The following is a 21,241-nucleotide window of genomic DNA, read 5'->3' on the forward strand; positions in this document are numbered from 1 at the left end:
GAGAGATAAATACAAAATAAGCTAAAAGACTCCAAAAAGATAGAGATCCTCCGCTCTGTCACCACCAAAGCAACTCACCAAGGTGGATTACAATCTGCATCTGAAAACAACAACAGAAATATGGTATGAGAACGGGAGGTTCTCAGTATGGTAACAGTGCCTAGTGATGTAAGATATAAGACCCCGGGACGCCAGAGGCAATTCTATAACTTTATATCCATCACAAGATTCATCTTAAAGCATAACTAAAATAATAGAGCATAAATTAAAACCATAACTTAAAACCTTAACAGTATAAAAAAGGTAATCTAACTTAAGGGATTTTCTAGTCTAACAGTTTTCCGCTGTCCCACAGCCTTCACCAACCTATCCTTCATGCGATCCCATCGCCACCGCCTTCCGAACCTCCTCAATCCCAGTAGAAAACACAGACAATATCAATGCAAGTAAAACACAAGTATAGGCATATAAGGCAAGTAATTCAAGTAGGCAATTAGGCATGCCATACAAATAGGCAAGCAATTACAAGTCGGCAAAGCAAACAAACTGATAGAAGATGCATATGATGAATGTCTGTCCTATTGGCTGTGATATCACATTGCCGGTTCAACTGCCAACCTGACACATCTCCATGGAGATGTCATCCTTCGGAATCATAATTGGGAACCTTTGAGATATGGTACTCGAAACACCGTCCAGGATTTTGTGCCTGCACACTCTAGTGATCTGAAGGGATGCGAGCGGAATACTCTTGCCACAGACCTCACATCTCAACGTAAGCGAGATTAACCACCGTCCTTACGCCGCCGCCGCTATCTCGACAGGCGGGATTAACAACCGTCCCTGCCAGGTGCATAGCGTCTCAACAATCTCAATATAAACAGTAATTCAGTGGTTTTTCAGAAAATATTTTCAGTACATCATGGATCCATCATTTCATCCCGAGTCCTCGACTCATTTCAACTACTGTCAATTCAACATTTCCATTCCGAACTCATCAGTTCGTCAATTTCTCAATTCAAGTATCTTTCTCCCTTCTCATTTCACCAAACCCATCCTCAGTACACCAGAATCCTAAGCCTCCGTTTTCTAACTTTTCAAACTAATACCAAATCAAATCTCCTAAGACCTTTCCCATATTTTAATGCCCAATATTAAGCCCAAGAGTATTAATTAGGTGTCACAGAAGTATACAAATTTGTTGGGAAAATGAAATAGTTTAAAAACAAAGTTTAAGTTGTAAAACAGGGCATGTGCGTACGCACAGGGGTGTGCGTGCGTATACCCAGGGAGATTTTCAAAAGTGAACGTACGCATAGAGGTGTCCGTACGCACGGTTACCGAATTTTTGAATCTCTGATCGTAAATTATTTATGATCTATTTTATTAGTTTAAACTATTTATTTAGAAACTATTTTATTAGTTATCATCAAATTGATGATAACTAATAAAATAGTTTCTAAATAAATAGTTTAAACTAATAAAATAGATCATAAATAATTTGCGATCACAGTTTCAAAAATTCAGGTTGTTATACTTCTTCCTTGTCTTCTTCTTCTATTCTTCTTTCCTACATTTTTGTTCTTCTCACATGCTTGACTGTGAGAAAGGAGAATCAGAAGTGCGAGTAACGTTCGTCTTGTATCATACTGTTGGGTGAGGTTGTTGAACAAGTAGCATTAGCACGAAAAGAAAAGGCGAAGATCAGGTTTGGAAGTGAAAGGTTTTCTTTTCAATTTCTCGATACTTCGTTCTTGACTTTCATTTTGATTTTTGTTTTGCATTGTATTTTTGTATGCAATCTGTTGTCTATATCTAGGGTATTGTAAGTTATTGCATTTGAATAAGGCTAGGATTTGTTTTCTGTTTTTCTGCTGAATAAAAGAATGTCATTTGTATCTTTTGTTGTCTTTGGATAAATGTTATTATGTGTGCGTTATTGCTTGTATTTAGAAATTTGTAGTTAAAAAATAATGTCAAAGACCACATTGCACAGTTGTTTGGGCTAGAGAAAGATACAATGAATGTGTTCTTAATAAGAAACTACTACAAGGCTCTTGGATATGACAATTTGAAGGAGTGCTAGTGGCTTGCTCCTGGGAGGCTCTTGAAGACTGGAGTAAGACCATCCTCACATGACAAGGAGCTGCTGGAAATATGCTTTCATGTAAAGAATAATGAAGGTGTAGTGCATGTGTACCTTGAGCATGGAATTTCTGATGCTGAAAGAGATGAGATTTCACAACTGATAGAGATGACCCTCATCCAAAAACCCCTGTATCTGACATCATCTCAAATCCATCATCATGTATCTCAAACACACTTCCTGGACAAAATACTTCCAGACCTCCTGAGCAGCCAACAATGACCATATTTCATGAGGAGTCCACATCCAATCCCCCAGGCCAGTCCACCTCTACACCTCTAGCCTAGCCCACTTTTGTCCCTCTAGTCCAGCCCACCACTTATGCACCTCCAGCTTAGCCCACATCAATACCTCCTTTCAGACCATGTTTTTCTAATTCAAAATCCAATAAACCTGAGAAGTCCATTCCAACTACCACTACAAGTGTCATAAAGAACTTAAAGACTACACTGAATACAGGTGCTGTCAAGAAGTACACAACATCACTACAAGATGAGTGACAAGATCATCTTATAGATTTGTATCCAAAGGAAAGAAGGTTGTTGGTGAAGTGTCTACAGTGACTTGTCAAGCAATGACAATAGTGACTCGTACGAGAGTGTGGAAGATGAGCTCTATAGGCCTAGACTTGAAGCTTTTGAGAATTCAAGTGAGGATGATTTTGACTCTGAGGTGACTGCATCAAGAATTTGGGAGTTGAAAATCAAGAAAAACAAGGGAAAATCAAAGATATGTCTTGAAGACTTGTGTGATGAAGATGAGCTGATAGTTCAGAATTCTGATAAAGAAGTTGACTTGGGTAAAGTGCTAGGAAAAGCCAGTGAGGTCCAGGCACCATATGATGCATTTGATGTCTACCACAATGATTCTGATGGAAATGATTCATGGCACTTTTAGGAGATGAAGGCCCCACCTAATTCAGATAAAGAATCTGATGTGGATGATGATGATGCATTTCCAATATTCATGGAGGGAGCAAGATTTGGAGAGTTAAAATTAGAGGTCGGGAATGAAGTTTAATACGAAACATGACTTTATTGAGGTAGTGAGGGGGTTTACCATACAAGAGGGGAGGCAAATCAATTTCAGAAGGAGTGAGAGTTATAGGGTGAGAGCTGTTTGCAAATACAAGAAAGAGGGTTGTAATTGGGTCGCATATGCTTCTATGGATCATGAAGAAACTTGTTGATAGATGAAGACATTCAACAATGTCCACATATGTGCTAGGAGGACTAAGAATAGGGCAGCAAACAGAAAGTGGCTTGCCTCAAAGCTGGTCAAAAAAATAAGAAAATATCCTAACCTAAACCATGGAGAAGCGTCTGATTATTTTAAGAGGAAATGTGATCTTGACTTGAATAGGTCCTCTCTGACTAGAGCATTAAGTGATGTAAGAAACATTGTTTATAGGGATGTAGAAGCACAATACACACTTGTTAGAGACTATGCAGAGACTCTTTTGAAAAGTAACCCTGGCTCAACTTTTGAAATAGGAGTGAAGCCGCAGCTTGAAGGAGATCCAATTTTAAAAAAAATGTACATATGCTTTTATAGATGCAAGAAATGCTTTAAGGCTGGATGTCGCCCTCTAATTGGGTTAGATGGAACCTTTTTTAAGACTCACTTTGGAGGCAAATCCTATCCGCAGTTGGATAAGATGCCAACAACCACATATATGTCATCACCTGTGCCATTGTAGAGGTCGAGAACAAAGACAATTGGTGATGGTTTTTAGAACTTCTACTGGATGATCTGGGTGATTGCACTCATAATGGTTGGTGCTTCATGTCGGACAAGCAAAAGCTAAAATTTAATATTTAGAACAATTTTGAGTGCTATTTTGAGGGACTATGTTGGGACATAATATAAAATTTAGGGTTCGGTTAGGTCATAAAGTAGAATTTGGAGGATTTAATTGGGGCTCAATTACAATAAAGGTTAACTTTGTTGCATATTATGGCAAGGGTGAATTCTAGCAGTTCGTGAATTAATGTCTGAAGTGCATTATAGATTTTATGCGTGGCACATGTGGAGGGATTTTAACAAGCAATAGAAATAGGTTGAGAAGCTTGTTATGAAAATGTGCAAGGGAGACAACAAGGCATGGCTTTGAGCAGAAGATGGAGAAGATAAAGAGAAAGAATGAAGATGCCTGGGCTACTTGAACAAATGGCCAAAGAAATCATGGACCAAGGCATACTTTAGCCATGGTCTTAAGATGGATAACATTTATAATAATGCATGCGAAGTATTCAATGCAAGGATAAAGGAGTACAGGAAAAATTCTATAATCACTCTACTAGAGGATCATGAGAACAATTACAAAAAACAAAGTGAAACTGCAATACCACATAGACAGGTTACCTCCTATTCAAAGGAGTAGACTAGAGAAGATAAAGAAAAAATCACAAAAATAGCGTCCAGTGTAGTCTGGAGATGATAGATATCAGAGATTTGAGATTCATGGATGGTCAACAAACATGGCTGTTGATTTGGGGAAGCAGATATGAACATATAGATTCTGGCATATTACAGGTATAAGTTTGTTTTGTTGCTTATTTGCTACTAGTTATAAACTATTTCAGACATACATTTTTGCTATAATTGTGAATTATTGTAGGCATTGTATTTTTGGTTGAAATAAATTTGTTAGGCATATAATTTAGGTTGGGACAAATTCTGATTGGATGTAATCTATTTTTGGTTGGAACGAATTCTGAATTCATGTAAAATATTTTTGGTTGGAAAACAAATTCTGATTGGATGTAAACTGGCTTTTAGACATGCCATGTGTCTATGCATGTGCTGCAATAGCTAGACTGAATGAAAATCCTAAAGACTATTGTCACACTTGGTTGACCATGGATTCACATAGAGCAATATATGTCCATTTGGTAAATTTTATCCCTGGACAAATAATGTGGAGAAGTCTCAGTATAGTAGGCCTCAAGCACCCAAAATTTGAAGAAAGTCTGGTCCTTTGAAGAAGAAAAGACAGAATGATGTAGATGATGAGCCTTTAGGAAGTAAGAAGAGTAAGACTGGAGTAATAAAACTAAATAGAAAGTACAAGGAATTTACTTGTATTTATTGTGGGATAAAATGTCACGCGAAAAGAAGCTACTCCCACAAAAAAGCTTATGATATTGCAGCTGCTCTTGCTGCTGTTGTAGCAGCTGTAATTTCTAAGAAGTAAAAAAGGGGTTTCTAATGTAAATGAAACCATAAAAGATGTGTCTAAAGTAGAGAAGGAGAGGCTAAGCCTACTCCATCCACTGATGTTGCTACCTCTGAAGTCCCAACAAATGCTAATGCTCCTTCAGAGATTGTGATATCCCAACCACCTTTTTTCACAACCAAAAGATAGAGAACAAGTAACTATTCAATTTGTCCTTATATTTGTGGATTTAAGATTTATTTTAATTATCTATTCAGTTTAATTATGTCTCAAATTGATCTGGACTTGTATTCTACTCATGCAACTATAGGTAATTCCTATAACGAGACCCAACAAACTACAACTAAAGAGAAAAGTATCTCCAGTCCCAGGAACAACAAGTATTGACCCAATGCAGGGAGAAAGTTCTGGAACATCTTCAAGAATGGCTGAAGTTATAAAATTTGTCCCTACACCAAGGATGAAGCCAGCATTCAAACTTCCTAGAAAGAAGTGATTGATTTTTAGCCGTGATAGATTATTATAATTAGGATGGTTGCTTTTTTAGTTATGTTTATCTTGTGTCACTAGAACATGGTTATGTGTATGTCCACATATTTGGCTATTTATAACTTTCTAGATGTATTTTATTGATACTTTATTATGTTTATTTTGGTCAGCTTATTTTATTCCATTAATAACAAATAATGCCTTTGGATATTGGTTATGCATGCCTTTTTTTGGATCCTAAATGTAGAGATTTGATTTAAAGTTTATGAATGGTACTAACATGTTTAATGTTTAGCTTTAGTTCTTTACTATTGCAACATTGCATATATACCAAAAGAGCTAAAACATGATTTTTTTTCATATTTGCTTTCTACCATACTTTCATTCAACCCTAAACATATACACCATCAGTTACACAATTTTAATCAAAATTTAACCATATTTATACCATATACAACAGTCACAAACACACCTAAATAGATAACCAAACTTAAAATACTAAATCATAGTTTCAAATACCTAATTTCAGCTTCTATTGAAGTAATTCTCCATGCTAAATTCATCTTCCAACTCTCATTATTGCTTTCAGGTTGTGCTTTGCCCACTAAACTCTGTTCTTCCTCGGCATCTGTCCACATAAAGAAATCACACCACATTCTCCAAAAACTCTGTCAATTCCTCAACAACCAAGAAAAAGAAATTTTTTTTAGCATACCTATCAAATACATTGAAAAAGAAGACGTTGCACTTACATTATAATTTGAATATCCATAAAAAGATCTCTCGAGATTGGCATTCGTTCCAAACCACCGAACCACTAGACGCATTCCACAACCACACCAATCAAGAATCTTTTCCAATCTCCCATGATTAAGGTTCCTCACGGAAGCGCCATGAGAACGTGACTACGCAGAGCTCCCTGAAGCTTGACTTCCTGAACTCATCATATTTTCAACAAAGTTTCGAACGTTTTGAAAAAGAGGGCTACAAATTAGGGTTTTAACATCTTTGGAAGGGTCAAATTGAGTAAAATCAACTTTTGCCACATTATTCAACCATTACACATCCACCTTGGTAACTTAACGCGCCACATCAAATCTTCGTTAACGAAGATAACTCTAGAGACAAACGTGAGTCACGATCCAATATTTAGAGATCTTAATTGAATAATTTCAAATTTGGAGGTCAAAATTGAGGTCGAGTGAAAATTTCAGGGGCCAAAATAGATTTTAATTCCTAATTCTCTAATGAAAATATTTCACTAGTTAAACGTGTATAATAGTAAATTAGGAATAAGTAATTTAGTGAAATCTCAGGACAATCAATGAAATCCTGGACATGTTAGTACTGAGTGTATTTGGCAAACGCATTGAAAAGGAAAAAGCACATTCCAGCTTTTTGAAAGGTTCAATTTTTTGTTTGACAAATTTTTTCTTTATAAATGCAGAAATGATTTTGCATTCAAAATCACGTTTACAAGAAGCAACAATACTTAGTTTTTGCGTTTCACTAACAAACTTTTAGCCATTAATATTCAACATTTATTTTTCATTTACCAACTTTATCATTTATGCATGTTATTGTATTATTTAAAGAATTTTAATTTTTTTATATGAGCTTTTAACTAATATTATTTAAAAAAATATTTATTTTATTAAAATTTATTTTAATATAAAATTGTCAAAAATAAATCAAGCGCACAAATTTATTTTTATCTAAAATTAATTTTATAAAATCACTTCTACACATAAATAGGAAAACTACCTTGGCAAGTAATAATGGTACTAACTACTAAGTTTGATAAATGAACGAAGCCGTTAGCCAAGGGTGGCGCCAAGAGGAGGGGACAGCTATAAACTAAAAGCTGAAAAACAATAAAAAATAAAAACAAAAATAAAAAACTAAAACATAAAAAGAAAAATAAACATCGATTTAAAAAGCTGGCTAACGAGGGAAGAAAGATCTAGAACAAATTCCCCATCTTGCACAAAAAAAAAATATAGAAAAGAAAAACATAAATAAATAATAAAATAGTTAATTATCATTAAATTTATCATTTTTATAGCATATAAAACACTATTTTAATTCAAAAATTAAATATTTATTTTCTCACTTCAGACTCACAATTCACAAAAGCATAAAATCAAATAAATTATTCTAGACTCTTCTCTATTACCTATCTAACAACCAGGATTCGATTCAAACCGTCCATCAAATCAACGACCGTGCCGCTTTATATATACCCATTGCAGAAATTCATCCTTGTGTTTCGCTTCGCTTATACCTCCTCTGAAAGAAAGAGATCTGGAGTCTTCATGTTCTCGCGCCAGTTAGTTACATACACCACGCCAACCTTATTTTGGGGGGAAATATAATTAGGGTTTCGTTTCTTCGATCGATCACTCGATCGGAATCGGTTTCTGTTGAATTGTGATCTGAATTTGATTGTTCTGTGAGATTGTGAAGATGTTTGGGAGGGCGCCAAAGAAGAGCGATAACACCAAATACTATGAGATCCTCGGAGTATCGAAGGAGGCTTCGCAGGACGATTTGAAGAAGGCTTACAAGAAAGCCGCCATCAAGAATCATCCTGACAAAGGAGGTGATCCTGAGAAGGTAGCCATCCTAATGATTCCATTCGGAAAACTCTGAATAGAATTAATAATTTAAATTGATTCTTAATTAGTGGTGATTATTTGTTGACGAAATTGTTTAGGATATAATTGTTTTTTATTTCAATGTTATTGCGATTCTGATTTGCTAATTTGCGGTTGTGATTAGTTTACGTGGTAGTGATGTGGTAGATTGTACTTTGCCAGAGTGATTATGACTGTAGTTTGTTTATTGGTAGCTGCGGTGATCGATCGAGAGAAATCATGTGAGACGAGGCCTTACACTTTCACGTTTTCTTTCTGTATTTTTGGTGTGTAGTTTAAAGAGCTGGCACATGCTTATGAGGTGCTGAGTGACCCGGAGAAGCGTGAGATTTATGATCAATATGGTGAAGACGCACTTAAGGAAGGAATGGGTGGTGGTGGTGGTGGCCATGATCCATTTGATATCTTCCAGTCTTTCTTCGGGGGAAGTCCATTTGGCTCCGGTATGGTTTTACGGACAATTCTTTTTATGGGAGCCGTCAAAGCTAGCATTTAATAAAAAAATTAAAGGTTTCTAGAATTGTTTCGTTGAGCAGGTGGTGGCGGCAGTAGAGGACGGAGGCAGAGACGCGGCGAAGATGTGGTTCACCCCCTGAAGGTCTCTTTGGAGGACCTTTACCTTGGGACTTCCAAGAAGCTTTCTCTTTCACGGAATGTCTTGTGTTCTAAATGCAACGGGTGTGTGTTGATTTCGGCATTGTTGGTTTGAATGCTTGTTGGCCCTTTTTTCAACATTTGGTTCTTACAGAGTGCACGGCTTGTTTTGTAATTGATTACAGGAAAGGGTCGAAATCTGGAGCTTCAATGACATGTGCTGGCTGTCAAGGTACTGGTATGAAGGTTTCCATTAGGCACCTTGGTCCCTCTATGATTCAGCAAATGCAGCATCCTTGCAATGAATGCAAGGGTACTGGAGAAACAATCAATGAGAAAGACCGGTGCCCACAATGCAAGGGCGAGAAAGTCGTCCAAGAGAAGAAAGTGCTTGAGGTCCATGTGGAGAAGGGAATGCAGAACGGGCAGAAGATTACATTCCCTGGTGAAGCTGATGAAGCAGTATGTTGAACATTTAAGTCATATTATTACTGATATTGAATTGTATATACTAAAGGATTTGTGCTGACTTTGATCTTCTGCATTTCTTGCAGCCCGATACAGTCACTGGAGATATTGTCTTTGTCCTTCAACAGAAGGAACATCCCAAGTTCAAGAGAAGGGATGAAGACCTCTTTGTCGAGCACTCGCTGTCCCTGACTGAGGCTTTGTGTGGCTTTAAGTTTGTGCTCACTCACTTGGATGGGCGGCAACTTCTCATCAAGTCAAATCCTGGAGAAGTTATTAAGCCTGGTACGTAAATGTTGCACCTATGCATTGTGCTTTTTTGCTCCTCCAAGTTTTCTGAATGATTGAAAATTCTGATTTGTTTCATTTGTGATATTGAAACTTGCTTGAAATGCCAGATTCTTACAAGGCAATAAACGATGAGGGAATGCCAATGTACCAGAGGCCCTTCATGAAGGGGAAGCTTTACATTCACTTCTCGGTAGAATTTCCTGAATCTCTGATCCCTGATCAGGTGAAAGCTTTGGAAGCTGTTCTGCCACCAAAACCTACTTCACAGTTGACTGACATGGAGCTGGACGAGTGCGAGGAGACCACACTGCACGATGTGAACATGGAGGAAGAGATGAGGAGGAGGCAACAGGCTCAGCAGGAGGCATACGACGAGGACGATGATATGCACGGTGGTCATCAGAGAGTACAGTGCGCTCAGCAGTGATGATCTTCATACAGAACAAGTGTTGATCTTCAGTCAATTCATATGTTATTTTTAGCCGTGTGCTGCGGACTAAATTAGTGTTTGATTAAATCTGATTTTTGGATAAAACAAACAGAGTAGCATTTATTGTCCAAGGGTAATTCCGTTCGGACATCCTAATATCATCAATTTTGTTCAATTTTACTCTCTTCTTCCTCCTATCCGCAGGCCACCTTCTTCTCTTCTCGGTTCTTTTCTCCTTTCTTTGTTTGTGTTGTGTGTGTATGGTCTCACAGTATCGACGAATATTTAGTAATTTGAGGAGGGGAATAATAGGAGGTTAATATCTGCAGTGAAAAAGACATATATAAAAGGAAAAATCTTTTAGTTATTTAACATTTTCTGTTTAACATCACATAAGCAAAGAATAATTAGAGTGTAAAATCTGTTCAATTTTAAACCGTGATTTGGTTTGATAAATGACTTGAAATAACCCATAAATTTGATTAAAATTATACGTCTTGATAGTTCAACATCCCAATTGTAAGATTATCACTTTTGATAATTTATACTTATCTCAAGTGTATTATTATCACTTCTGCTAAATTCTACTTTATACGAATTTGACAGCTGAGAATCTGGATGCAAAAACTTTTATATTATACGAGCACAAGAATTGAAGTGATACGGGAGTTCACAGCCATGGTTAAAATCTTTAATCTAAGTTGGTTTGATATTATTTTCTGCAAAGATATGCTGCACTGCACTCAGCCCGAATACAACACCAACTCTACCTGCCCGAGCAACTATTCTCTTATCTGTCAATATCTTCTGCTCTTCCAACTTCCAAGGCTCGTCGACAATGTTTCCGACTCTCTAGTTGAGTAGTTGATAGGAAATGATACAGACATTTCATGATAGAAGCTTGGCTACTGATGACGTTTTCTTCCGAATTGGATCGGACAATTGTTTTGCCGGCCATGCTACCGCTAATGTTTTTGATATGTAATGCTGTGTATATCAATTCTAGGCGGCTTCTTGTTCATAAACACGAGACTACCGCATCTTGTTCCTTTTAGGATAGTGAGATTTACAGTTTGACAATCTATTTTTTTATCACTCGGAAGTTACAACTAATGAATTTGCATCATTTCATTTCTGAGATCAATTTCAACAAAAGGAGCATCAGGCGCAGTAAGCCAGTAACCCAAACTACCTCTCCAAGAGGCAAGAGACGTGAAGGAATGCACACAAGGGAAATATTCTCCCAATAAACCCCGAAGGTTTTTAAAGAAACAAAAACTATCTATCGTACCTTGTCATGGGAAATATCAATCTTCCTTTGCAGATACCGAAATAATTGAGAGATTGTAAATGTAGCCTTGTCCCTTGATTTGATACATAATTTTGCCACTGCTAGAAGATTTTTAAGCTCCGTACAGTCATAATTGTTTCCAAGATCAGGGTCTATCATCTTATCTATGGAATTGTAAAATCGGGATTGTTGGATCCATGGGATTAAATCTGAACCTTCCATCTCTGAAGATTGGCCGGTGACCAATTCCAGTATCAGCACTCCGAGTTGGAATATGATCTTGCAACTCTTCTGCTTCATGCTATCTGAAATGCCAGATGAGGCCGGTGAGCGCATTAACGTGAAGTAACTAAGAATAAGTACCTCAGTTTTGTTTTCTGTTGAAAGAGAAGGACCTCCTGAATTCGGCATCATGACAGAGTTTGTACTGGGAGTAAGAAGGCTAAAATCTGATAGCTGTATTAAAGAAGAAAATCTGGTGTTATACTATTTTAACATTGAAGTGCTTTATTTACTTCTGGCATGTCAATCAAATATAGAAGATGATAGTTCTAGTGAGAAAAGAAATGTTTCCTTACTTTAGCTGCAAAGTTCTCATCTAACATAATATTGCTTGAGCTGATGGAGACATGATATGCCGGTGGATCACTGAAAAGAAACAAGTATTCCTGCAGCCACAATCATCACAACAAAAGACCAAAATCAGAATCATATTTCACAACTTTTGTGAAACGTTAAATAATATCACAGATATAAGTGACAAAACAGACTCATATATTAGTGTTTCTACAATCATATCGGTCAAAAGAAAGAACTCAGAAACAAGTCAAGTCACACAGAACTATCTTGCAGATACATATTTAAGCTTTTGTTTTTCATTGGCAAACTGAATGAAACATGCAACTGTTGGAAACACTGTAAAAATTTTAATCTTCCTACTAAGTACCATAGTTTCCAATATTTGTTTTATCATAAATGCCAAGACTGAGAAATGCTAAATAGTTCCAGCTTAGCAGGGATATTACGCATCCAATAACAATTCATGAACTCAATGAGACATTAACTTTTCATAGTCCTCAAATTACGTGCATTAGAAAAATATGATAAGAGTGCAGTTTTAAGTCAAAACACATTTGGCAAATTTGGTTATTTGACAAGCTTTTGTTTGAAGAGCTTACCAGTGCTGCCACAACTTCATTAGCAATCTGCAACCTCGTCCTCCAATTTAAGGGAGTCTTCAAGGGATCTACCAGCATTCAAACATTGAAATAAATAAATAAATAAATAAATAAAAATAGTTCCCATTATTATTGAGAGGCTCCTCTAAAATCCTTCTAATTTCTTTCAAAATTTACCATTGAGATGCTCCTTTAAGCTTCCATTCTCTATGTTATCAAATATGAGCAGTCTGCAGAAATAACCCCAAAGGCAGCAAGAAACCAGTTAAAAAATTTGCTTTACCTATCACATCTTCATAAATTAGACTGTAATTCTAAAACGCCCTCTGTCAATTTTACATTGTCTTCAGAGTACAAAGATAGAAAGGACAGTAAAGGGTTTTCTTTTGTTCATGAAATCGGATATGAAAAACACGATCCCATTTTTTGAGTTCCGTATATTTCATATTACATGTTTTATATCTGATAGAAACAAATAAATCAACTTCTACTCGTGCTTGTAAAAAAGAAATAACTCCCTATATAACATTCTTACATGCCAATTAAGCAATAACATGGCCTCATGGTTCACACATGTAAGAGTTTTATGTTATCCTTATCAATATTAAGTGAAACAGAGGATAGATACTATTTAGCTACCAATGACCTCTTATGTTTTCCCACAGAAAACCCTTTGAGGGAGAGAAGATGGCGATGATGCAAGCGCCCCAAGAATTGAATCTGTCTGCAGAAAACATCATTTTGTTGACCAAAATCTTTCACTTCCTTGACCAAAAACACACCACCACCACCCTCCCCAAACCTGGCAGCATATGCAGTAACCTCAGAGTTGCTATAAATGACTCTCTGGAAACCATCAGTGGCCCTTTTAACATCCTTGTACGGAATTCTCCTTACAAAGAACACCCTACCTGAAAGAAACTCAACTCAAGAAAAACACTCTAGTTATCCAAATTGAACCAAATTCAAAAGCTTTTAAGAATTAACGGTGAACTTCTAGTGAAGTGATCGCTTCAAATTCGTGAGTGAAAAATAAAAAACCTACAGCATCCAAATTTTGAGCTACAGAACAAACAAACAACACAATGATGAGCCATTCAGCATTACAATCAGCTAATTACAAAGCTTTTAAGAGTTGACACTGTGACTACAAATCAAAAGCATTTTAGAGAAAAAGGAAGCTTCAAGTTAATAGTAAGCAAGCAAGGATCGAAATGAACTAGAATTCATGAAATTCGACTAAAAACAGAAGAGAGCTGCAGTCAATTATGCAGCAGAAGCAACAATTATTACGAAAATTAAACTAATTTGGCAGCTCGGAAGAAGTAATAGTTAACTAGTGAAGTGATTATGCAAACATGTGAGCTTTCGCTTCAGCCGAAAGAAAAGCAATTAATAACCGTAAAAAATGATTAAAAATAAAGATTAAGAGAGGATTAACATGAAGGAAAATTCAGGAACAATAGGTACCGGAACGAGATCGGTGAAGCCATGCAAGTAAGCGGTGGCGGAACTTGCGGATCAAGAGATGATCCATTCTGATAGCGATGGAGACGATGGAAGTTGTTGCTGTCGGTTAACAGCAATAACGGAGTTTGTTGTGACGAAGATAACGGTAACGCCGCCGTCAAAGCTCATTCCTTACTCTTCTGGTTAACTGCAGATTCCTTTTGCCTTTGATTTTCATTTGATTCTCTCTCTGTGATACACTAACAGATTGCTCATTCTATTCAACGTGAGTCACGTCAACCACTCCATTGGGTAAAATATTAAAGAGAAGCAGTTAAACCAAAACCGTTTTCCTCTTTCTGTTTAGCGTTAATTGGTTATATTAACTATTAACTGAATAACTAATTCATTTAGGCAAAAAGAAATAGAGAAAAAGGAAATTGAAAAGAAAGAAAGAAAAAGAAAAAAAATTGAGTGAATTTTTATTTTTTTTAAATGTAAGAAAAATAAAAAAAAATGTTATAAAAAGATAATTTTATTTTTTATTATAAAATATAAAAAAATAAAGGGGTAATATTAAAAATAAAGAGAGAGAATTAGTTTTTTTTTATCTTTAATTTTTTCTTTTCAACCAAATAATAAAAAATAATAAATTTTCTTTCCATTTTCTTTTTTCATTTTTCTTTCCTTTTATTTTTTTTTCAAACAAACGTAGCTTTAAGGGTTTAGTTAGAAAAAAAGTTCAATAAAATTTATTATTTTTGTGTGACACTTTTAGTTGTTAATCTAACTTTTTTATTTTAATAATCTAATAGTATATTTTTTAACTATATTTTAAATATTATTAATTAACTACTGACAAAAGATAATAAATTTTATTATTTTTCTAATATTTTTTTAGTTATTTTGTGTCTTAAAACACGCTAAAATTATTATTAATAAAAGTTTTTGAGTTTTTATTTTGATAAATACACAATAATCGAGAAATTTTAAGAAAGGTCATTCTTTTTTTTAACGGTAAATTTAGATAAATTTAGCTAATTTATATCTTAAAGATATGTTTAAGAATATAATAATAAAAAGTTTTAAATTTTTAATATATTCAATCTATTAAAAATATATAAAAAAAATTAATCAAGCATTTTTTTATATGGCTCCTTAGGGTATAGATTAGCAACAACCCAATTTAGATTTAGTAGTACATTTTTTTCTCTCTCTACCTAGCAAAATAAATTTTAATTTTACTATAAACTAATTGAATTGGGACCATGCATGTGGTTATCTGAGTCTGGTGTTTCGATAGACAAAATATCCAGCGAATTGAACATCATGACCCGTACCCCTTATTAATTAGACACTTTATACACATGCTAGAAAACCACATCTTATTCAACTTTAATTATTCACCTCAACTAACATTGGATTCTATTTGTACTCGATTTTATTTGTACTCTATCAGAACTTCAATCTTTTGTTTTTCTCTGTCTTGGTGGCTTAAATTAAAGCTCGAAATTACATAATTTGTCTGCATATTACGTATAAAAAAGATTGTTCCCATTGCATTGATCCCAAACTGTAGGTGAAATCAAATCTCTAATTAAGCTAAGTTTGCTTTGTTATTACGTTCCATCAACTTTGAAGATACAACTTCTTCTCTTCAATAATTAACATGGAGTTTCAGTCTCCTCCAATTTCAAAGCTCTACCTTCTTTTATGCTTATCTTTCATCCTCTTACTTTCTTCTTTTCACGCTCATGCTAGTGGTTACAACTTCAGATTCTGTGGTATATATATATATATATATTTCGCATCTTAGCTAGTCTTGCATAATATTAGTATTTAACATCAAATGTTGCATGTGTTAGATGTTATTATTAGAATAAGATTTGAACTCTCTCTTACTCTACTCCATGTATTATTTAACAGGGGAATTTGTGGTAGTTATAAGTATGGTAATTATGGTAGTTATGAAAATTTAATAATACTTCAAAAATGTAGTCAAAATTAAAGTTATACCTTTTTATTATTTGACAATATTTTTCAATTTGATCATTTTTTATTTCTTCAAATTAAAAAAATATTAATAAATCATAAAAAGTATAGGTTTAATTTTAACTACAAATTGTCAAAGTTTTATAATTACCATAGTCACCTTAATTATAGTCACTGTAGAATGCACTAATTACTGGTTAATATGAGCCACTCTTATTTTCTTAACTATTAAGATTTACTAATATGTCAAATAGAAAGAGAAAAAAAAATGTTTCTCACTTCCATCGGTCATTGTAATTAAATTTGTGAGTTTTATTTTGCAGCTGAAGATGCAAACTATCCTGTAAAGATCTCTAGACTTGAAATAACACCAAATCCTATTGTGCGTGCAAGACGGGCTAAGTTTAAGATCTTCGCTGCTTCTGGTAATTATTTTTTTTCTAATTTTTCTATTATTTTTATATGAGTAAAATGACAAATAAATACTTAAGTATTTATATACATTAATTCCTAAACAAAAAATATCAATAAAATTTTTAAAAATAGCAGATGTGAATATATTACCTTTAAATTAGTCAATGTGATTAAAGTAGAAGGTCTTAATTTAAACTAATTTATTTACGTTTGTTATCCTAAAAAATTTTGATACTTTTTTTTTTATTAGCTACCAAGACGGATCCAAAAATCTAAGAGTGGAGGGGTCGAAAATTAAAATCTTATATAATCAAATATAATGCTATATATTTAATAATAGATATAATTATAATTAGTTTTTTAATTAAAAAAATTAATAAGTACTTGCAAATAAAACAATTATATCAGTCTTTATATTTTTTTATAATTTCAAATCTAATAAAATATAAAATTATCTATTTTTTAATATTTTGTTAATTAATTTACTTTGTTAAATATTTATGTGACAATGAATTATATTTTTATGTTTTATATCATTAAAAAATATGACATAAATAATAAATTAATTACACTAATAATTTTGTTATATAAATTTANATAAATAATATTAAAGTACTTTTTATATGATTATATATGTTAAAATTAATTAAAAAAAGAAAATATAAAAAAAACTCTAAATTAAATAAAAAATACAAATAATATAAATGCATGTAGAGAGATTTGAATTCTAATACATAAAAAATACTATTTTTTTTTTATTTTTACTATACTATTAAACTTTACTTTACACAATACATTTATTATAATAATATATGAGTTTAAAATTTGTTGGAGACAAAAACTACTATTTGTCCCTTTTTTGAATCCGTCCCTGTATAGGAGTTACAATGATATATAAATGATAGGCCACAAATTTTGCATTATTAGTTGCAGCTTTTTTGTGCATACGAATAGAATAATTGTAATTAGTTAAACATATATATGGTACACGAAATCCACTTTATGGATTATGAATTGCAGTTGGTGTGTATTTTGTGGTGCAGATCATGTTATCTGTGGTGGGAAGTGGGTAATAAAAGTTTCATATATGGGACTTATTGTCCATAAGAAAATGTATGATCTTTGTGAGGCAATGTCCTGTCCTGTTGATGCTACCAAATTTACTCTTTCTCGCACCCAAAGGATGCCCTTATTTGCTCCACAGGTTACTTTCATAATTCAATTTTAATATTTTATACCACACATTTGAATTTTAATTTTATTTTTTACTCTTCACAGGGCATCTACACCGTCGAGATATCATTAAGGAACAGAATAAATGAGCCATTCACTTGTATCACCTTTAATTTGAAAATCGTTTCTACATTTTTGGGATCTAGTCTCTGAAGTGATCGATAATGTACTATTTATCCATATAAGTAAATTTGTAATTGATCATATGTGCTTATAGTTACTACTATACAATGTCGAATGTTTCAATAATATTTGATTTTAGTTTTTATAGAATATATCCAGAAGTAGTATAACATATTCACGAATGTAATTTGAAATAATTATGTTTCATTATGTCCTACCATTCAAACTGAAGAGTTGTATAATGCTCTGTATAAAATATAGAGAATATAAATCATAATTAAAGTTAGATATGGTTTGTGATATATACATTATTGTTTATAGAATGTTTTATATGAATAAAATATACATTCATATATCCTAATATGAAAAACTAATTGTGTATTATTACATAAACAAAAGAACTAATTTTTAATTTTTAAATTTAATACTTAAAAAGTTATCTACATACATAAATCGAATTGGATGACTGTTTAAAACTCTTTAAACATCAAAATTAAACTTATAAAATATCCGTTCATATATTCATATATATGTGCTGTCATGGCCTTGTGTATACAGTTTTCCATCATTTGATCTTTTTTTTATGAATCCACAAAGTAGTGGCTTCTGAGTATGATCTGCTTTAGTCATTTGAGAGTTCAATGTACTCAGTGTTCCAAAAGTAGTCCTACTTTATTTGCTCTTTTTGTTTAACTACAAAATGTTGCTTCTCTTGGTTTCTATTCATCACTGTTCAGCATATATTATCTCATTTGCAGAAAACATCTTAAATCTTAATTATAGCATAAGATTCATGCTTTTCTATATTATCATGGAAGCAATTGTTAAACTCCTAAACTGAGGGAACCATTATGTAGAGTTGCATATCCTGGTGGGATATTACAATTGAGTTGGTTCATCTCCCAATATTGGTCTCACTGGTAGTTTTTGCAGGGAATATAATGCATCCTCTTAATTGTTAAAAAAAAAATTGAGAGTGTAAAGTGAGATTTTTAACCCTTCAGCTCTTTTTTTTATATTTATTTTTGATCTCACTTATAAAATTAATGGTGAGAGATCACACTTTACTCCCTCAATTGTTAAAAAAAATTGAGAGGATCCATTTCCGTTTTTGCATGGTGCACTTTACACTGCCCACGTTTACATCTATGTCGTGCACCATCTTACCTTCTTGTTATGATCCTATGTTATTGTGGATGTTATTTCAAAACAAAAAATTACCTAACAAACAAACCGAGATAGAGATAGTTGTATTTTATCTTTGTTCTTGTCCCCACTGTCCCTGGATAGATAGAAATTTGGAGGCACACTTAAAAGTTCAAACCCAGAGATCTTTGAACTTTGATGAGGGATGTCTGCATCCAAAGAATGTTATAGTTTAGAGTAAAATTAATGTTTCTTGACCCATATATATGTAGTATTATTTGTTTTGGATAGGACTAAGATTGGAAAACAAAAATTTAGCATTGTATTTAGTGGTTAGAGGCTGAAACTAAAATTTCAGTATTTTCAATACTTCAGTATTTTGTTTTTTATTTTTTTAATTAACAAAAGTATTTAAGTAATTTTACTTGTTTTAATTTTTATACTTGTTTTACACTAAACAGGATACATTAAGATATAATTTAATTTTATACATTTTACATCACTCAGTTTTTCAATCTATGTCCTTTGAATTGTGTTTGTTTTTGAGAATAGGATAAGACAAGACATTAATAACAGGACAAGACACTGATGAACAAATACACAAAATTTTGTGTTCTTGTATCTTGTTTGGTGATAAACTATAACAAATTATGAAAATTTAATTTATTCTCATTTTTTTATTCAAAAAATTTGAGATGAAAAATGTAATAATAAAAAATATAATTATGAAAATTAACAAGAATAATAAAAAAATAAAAAAATAAATTATTTCATTTGTTAGTGTCTCCGTATTCTTCTTATCAGATGGACACAAAATACACTAATTCAGTATCTTTGAACATATTATCTCTATTTATATCTCTTCTGTCAAATACAATTTTATATTTCTGTGTCTCTATCTCAATATCCTATCTTTATAAATAAATTCAGTCTTGGAGTCTCCCTTTCAAATGCTACATATATTGATTTCTCCGTTGAGCAAATAATAATAGATGGTAGGGAATCTTTGCAGAATTATTCTTTGAAGGAGTAGGCGCACATGCTTACATAGTTACACTAGAGGCATGTGCATTGTTTTTTTGACCATGTACAGGGTCTTTCTTGTCTTGTGTATATACATGAAAGACAAGTAATTAAAGCTTAGAAGCAATTTTATCAATTTTATTTTATGATGTAAATAAGGCAATCTAATTTATAATGTGGTGGTAGAGTATTGTAACGTGTGTTTTAATCTTCTAGAGCAAGTAATTAACAGGGAAGGATTATATATCCCCACAATTCAAGATGAAAAAGTAGACATGTGCATGAGTTTTGGCTCATCACGTGAACAAAGTTCATAGCAACAACTTTATTGCAAGGTGTTAGTTTAAAATTACGAACAGCTCCCGTTAGATTAGAGTGTGTTTTTTGTTTTTGTTTTTGAGATCCACAATCACATATTTTTTAATTTCAATATATTGAGTACGAAGGGAGATTTGTAGCTTATTCTTTTTCGTGTGAGAGAGACGTATATTTCAGAATGGTGTGATAAGAAAAGTATTTTATTTTGCTATGGTTTATATAAATTAGTATTTTTGATTTGTTTTATTTTTCAAACAAACAATCATAAATTAGACGATTCAATTTGTGTTTTTGAAAATAAAAAATTTTTAATGTTAAAATCAGACCGTTCGATTTTTATTTAAAAAATAAAAAAATAAAAAATACAAATCAGACCTTCTAATTTGTAGTTTGTTTTTTTCTTCAAACAAATCGGACTCTCTGATTTGTGGTTTATTTTTTTTTCAAACAAATCGGATCCTCTGATTTGAATAATACCAATAAAAAAACACCATATTAAAGAAAAATACCTAATCTTCCAGTAACAATGTATTACACATATACTTAATCAATATAAAAAAAATTGTTAGAATTTTCTTAACCGGGCTAAAACAAGTTTAGGAATCACTCACTTAAAGATAGTTAAAATGTTTTTTTTAAAGATATTATTTAGTAATTAAAATTTAATATATATAATTATTAAATCGTATTATTTTTGTCAAAATTATATCAAACAAATTGATTTGGCAAAAAAATAAATAAATTATGCATTAAACCGATCTAAATTAATATTTTTTTATAAAAATAACTACAATATTTCTATTATAAAAATTACTAAAATA

The 21,241-nt window shown here is 32.9% G+C and overlaps 3 protein-coding genes across 3 annotated transcripts; 2 read left to right on the plus strand and 1 right to left on the minus strand.

Moving 5' to 3' along the window:
* The first annotated feature begins 7,989 nt into the window (after positions 1-7,989).
* On the plus strand, positions 7,990-10,433 carry LOC107462004 (dnaJ protein homolog). Its single transcript, XM_016080554.3, has 6 exons — positions 7,990-8,429; positions 8,745-8,913; positions 9,007-9,148; positions 9,250-9,526; positions 9,619-9,817; positions 9,931-10,433. The coding sequence occupies exons 1-6, from the start codon at positions 8,280-8,282 to the stop codon at positions 10,248-10,250; spliced, it is 1,257 nt and encodes a 418-aa protein (XP_015936040.1). The 5' UTR covers positions 7,990-8,279; the 3' UTR covers positions 10,251-10,433.
* Positions 10,434-10,868: 435 nt separating this feature from the next.
* LOC107462072 (probable receptor-like protein kinase At1g49730) lies at positions 10,869-14,465 on the minus strand. The gene is made up of 7 exons (XM_016080639.3): positions 14,193-14,465; positions 13,369-13,633; positions 12,900-12,952; positions 12,723-12,790; positions 12,123-12,212; positions 11,940-12,000; positions 10,869-11,849 (listed from the first exon to the last, which is right to left on the minus strand). The coding sequence occupies exons 1-7, from the start codon at positions 14,257-14,259 to the stop codon at positions 11,536-11,538; spliced, it is 918 nt and encodes a 305-aa protein (XP_015936125.1). The 5' UTR covers positions 14,260-14,465; the 3' UTR covers positions 10,869-11,535.
* A 1,282-nt stretch (positions 14,466-15,747) lies between these two features.
* On the plus strand, positions 15,748-18,107 carry LOC127741052 (uncharacterized). Its single transcript, XM_052252393.1, has 4 exons — positions 15,748-15,955; positions 16,487-16,588; positions 17,621-17,781; positions 17,856-18,107. Exons 1-4 carry the CDS (start codon positions 15,841-15,843, stop codon positions 17,961-17,963), a joined length of 486 nt encoding a protein of 161 aa, XP_052108353.1. The 5' UTR covers positions 15,748-15,840; the 3' UTR covers positions 17,964-18,107.
* The last annotated feature ends 3,134 nt before the right edge of the window (positions 18,108-21,241 follow it).

The sequence above is a fragment of the Arachis duranensis genome, chromosome 8, assembly GCF_000817695.3.
Source record: "Arachis duranensis cultivar V14167 chromosome 8, aradu.V14167.gnm2.J7QH, whole genome shotgun sequence".
Lineage (NCBI taxonomy): Eukaryota > Viridiplantae > Streptophyta > Magnoliopsida > Fabales > Fabaceae > Arachis > Arachis duranensis.